The sequence below is a fragment of the Bactrocera latifrons genome, unplaced genomic scaffold (genome assembly GCF_001853355.1).
Source record: "Bactrocera latifrons isolate USDA-ARS-PBARC rearing strain unplaced genomic scaffold, ASM185335v1 scaffold_42, whole genome shotgun sequence".
NCBI classification, from domain to species: domain Eukaryota; kingdom Metazoa; phylum Arthropoda; class Insecta; order Diptera; family Tephritidae; genus Bactrocera; species Bactrocera latifrons.
Window position 1 is genome coordinate 523 of NW_017537068.1, and position 2,787 is coordinate 3,309.

Here is a 2,787-nt window from a genome sequence, read left to right on the forward strand (position 1 = left end):
CGAAATATTAACAAACAAAGATAATAACAAATAGAAATGAATGATAAAGAGATATGAGAAGTAGAAAGCTTAGGTAAAACAGTATTGCCAGATCAGACATAACATTATTTAGAAAATAAACTTAATTAATGTTAATAATCCTAAACAATAACCGTTAAAACAACAACAACAGAATCGCCCGAGAATTAGCAACAAGAGTCGAAACGTGTAATAACGTCATTCTCATTTGACAGTTTAATGATTATCTGTTTATTTACTGTTTTCATTGATATTGGTTATGGCTGAACAACATAAGTAAGTATTTTTTTTAATAAATAAATTATTATATGCATATCGCCAATACAACCTACTTTGTTTACTAGGCTTACTATTGTTAAATGAATAATTCACAACAAATCATGCTTAGAACCATAAATCAAGTCAGTGTCTTCCTCTTCCTTACACCAATAACAGATACAGTAATTTGCACATGGCACTGTATAGTTTATCTGTATAGCTTCCAAGCTATTACAACAAGTGAATTAGATTCAAGCCAGAAGAACATATAACTGCATGCTATTGATTGCTTTGGCGACCAATATTCTGTTTAGTGAAAATAAAGCGTTATGAAAAAGTATAGGGATATTTTGTAAACTTTTGTGTGGTCGGATGGTGTTAGATCAACAGTCTTCATTTAATTTTTATATTATTACAGGTTGATATATCCCATTAAACATTTTCGTGACTTTCTCGAGAATGAAATTCGTTTGGATGGCCGTACATTTGATAAATATCGACCGATCGGTGTAAACATTGCATCTTGTCAACACTCTTTGGGGTCCAGTGCAACGAAAATCGGAAATTCGAACATTTTATGTGGCATACGGGCAGAGTTATCCAAACCACGAGCATCCAAACCACTTGCTGGTTATATTGTACCCAATGTTGACATGTCATTTACAGCATTTTCAAAAGCTTCTTCATCGACTAATAATCAAAATGTGTCCGAAATATTGGAGTGTTTTATATATAGAATATTATATGAATCACATTGTTTGAAATTGGAAGATTTATGCATACATCCTGGAAAATTGGTGTGGTGTCTCTATATAGATATAATTGGTTTAGAAGTGGATGGCGGTGTTTTTGATGCTTCAGTTTTAGCTTGTGCCTCAGCGCTTAGCACTCTCAGTTTACCAATAGTTACATACGATGAGAAAAGTGGTAAAATAGAGATAGGTGATGATACGAAAAAGCTACATCTAAATATTTTCCCTGTTGTGAGCACGTACAGTATATTCGACAAGTAATTTTTGACTAAATATTATATTTTATATTCGTAATAACTAATCAAATCGTTTTCAGTGTTGTACTAGTGGATCCCACATATCGCGAGGAAAGTATTTCGAGTACGGTTTTTCATCTCGGCGTACATGAAGACACAGTTGGACTTTTTCATAAAAGTGGAGGAGTACCGATCTCATTAAAAGAAATACAACAATCGGTTAAAAATGCTGTACACAGAGAAAAAGAGATTACAAGTCTGCTTAATAGTTTGAAAACAAATCAATAAAAACGCCGAAAGTTAGTAATTTGATAGTTTAATTTCTATAGACAACTTAAGGTTTATTCACTTCAAATTTTAGTTTAACGTAAATTGCTAATTTGGAACATTCTTTCGAAGTTCGATTACATACATACATATTTCATCCTCACGGAATTGTGAAAACTTGCATTCTATAATTTGTAATGTATTTTAATTTTATTTTAATTGTTTTAGAAGTATTTGTACATAAAAGCATATGTAAATTAACATTGTAGATGGATATTTAGGCATACAATATATGCATTTATATGAAAACCTAAATATAAGCAAATTTGCTTTATATAATAACATATCCTCAACAACTATTCTAGGTCGTCAATCATAACTGACGATTGGGTGCCATCTAAACCAAGAGGCAAATCGGCTCCTCCAATAGAATTAGCTGCGACGATTTTGGGTGTTTCGTTCTCTGAATTTGCACGGTTACCAAACTCTTGCATTTTAAGAATCAGCATAGCAAATACTTGTGCTGGCAGCGATGTCTGCAAAACTTGGAGGAGGCGAGCTGGTTGTCCACATACCACTATAGCATTAGCAAGGTGCTCTACACCATTTTCAAATTCACCACGAGCAATTAAAGTCTCTCCCAACTGAATTTCCTGAAGGAAATATCTGTAATATAAGTATATATTTTTAATACAATGTATGGAAAGGTCAATATAAATAATCGTATGTATGACGCATTGCTGCAAGCGTTTCACACCCTGTATACAGTTCTAATGGATTATGAACTCTTGTTTAGAACTATCGCATACAATTTGAAGAAGCACGTTGCTTCATTACATAAGGTATAAATAAGGCTTGACAATTACCTTTCAATTGCTTCATGATCATTGAGGTTTGGTATTCCACTGCGGCCAGCATTTCCGTTTTTTCGGGTACGACGTCTGCCTAAAATATATTTTGTTGCAATTGTGCACATTTACACAAACTTCACGTTGTCTTAACTACAAAATACTTACGCTCACGGACTTTCTTCTTGTAATCGGGATCAGTGCGTCGTTTACTGTCGAAATAAATGCAATATCCAATGAAAATTGTGCCGGCGACACCGGCAGCTATACCTATCGCCGTTTTATTAATCGCGTTCATATTTAATTACTTTAAAACTTAAATCCAAGCGAAAATATTTTCTTCATATAGGAATGAAAAAACTTGCTTCCACTCAACTTACTCAGACCAGACAATTGCAGGGTGAATGG

The 2,787-nt window shown here is 33.5% G+C and overlaps 2 protein-coding genes across 5 annotated transcripts; one reads left to right on the top strand and one right to left on the bottom strand.

Moving 5' to 3' along the window:
- The first annotated feature begins 232 nt into the window (after positions 1 to 232).
- Positions 233 to 1,722, top strand: LOC108972712 (exosome complex component RRP43-like). Of its 4 annotated transcripts, XM_018939433.1 has the most exons (4): positions 233 to 294; positions 695 to 1,285; positions 1,345 to 1,563; positions 1,626 to 1,722. In XM_018939433.1, the coding sequence occupies exons 1-3, from the start codon at positions 278 to 280 to the stop codon at positions 1,550 to 1,552; spliced, it is 816 nt and encodes a 271-aa protein (XP_018794978.1). In that variant the 5' UTR covers positions 233 to 277; the 3' UTR covers positions 1,553 to 1,563; positions 1,626 to 1,722. The 4 variants fall into 4 exon arrangements, with proteins under 4 accessions (XP_018794978.1, XP_018794977.1, XP_018794980.1 ...); XM_018939432.1 differs by lacking the exon at positions 1,626 to 1,722 and having other exon boundaries at positions 1,345 to 1,571; XM_018939435.1 differs by lacking the exons at positions 233 to 294; positions 1,626 to 1,722 and adding an exon at positions 451 to 653 and having other exon boundaries at positions 1,345 to 1,571.
- Positions 1,715 to 2,787, bottom strand: LOC108972713 (mitochondrial import receptor subunit TOM20 homolog). The gene is made up of 3 exons (XM_018939436.1): positions 2,548 to 2,787; positions 2,398 to 2,476; positions 1,715 to 2,197 (listed from the first exon to the last, which is right to left on the bottom strand). The coding sequence occupies exons 1-3, from the start codon at positions 2,675 to 2,677 to the stop codon at positions 1,888 to 1,890; spliced, it is 519 nt and encodes a 172-aa protein (XP_018794981.1). The 5' UTR covers positions 2,678 to 2,787; the 3' UTR covers positions 1,715 to 1,887.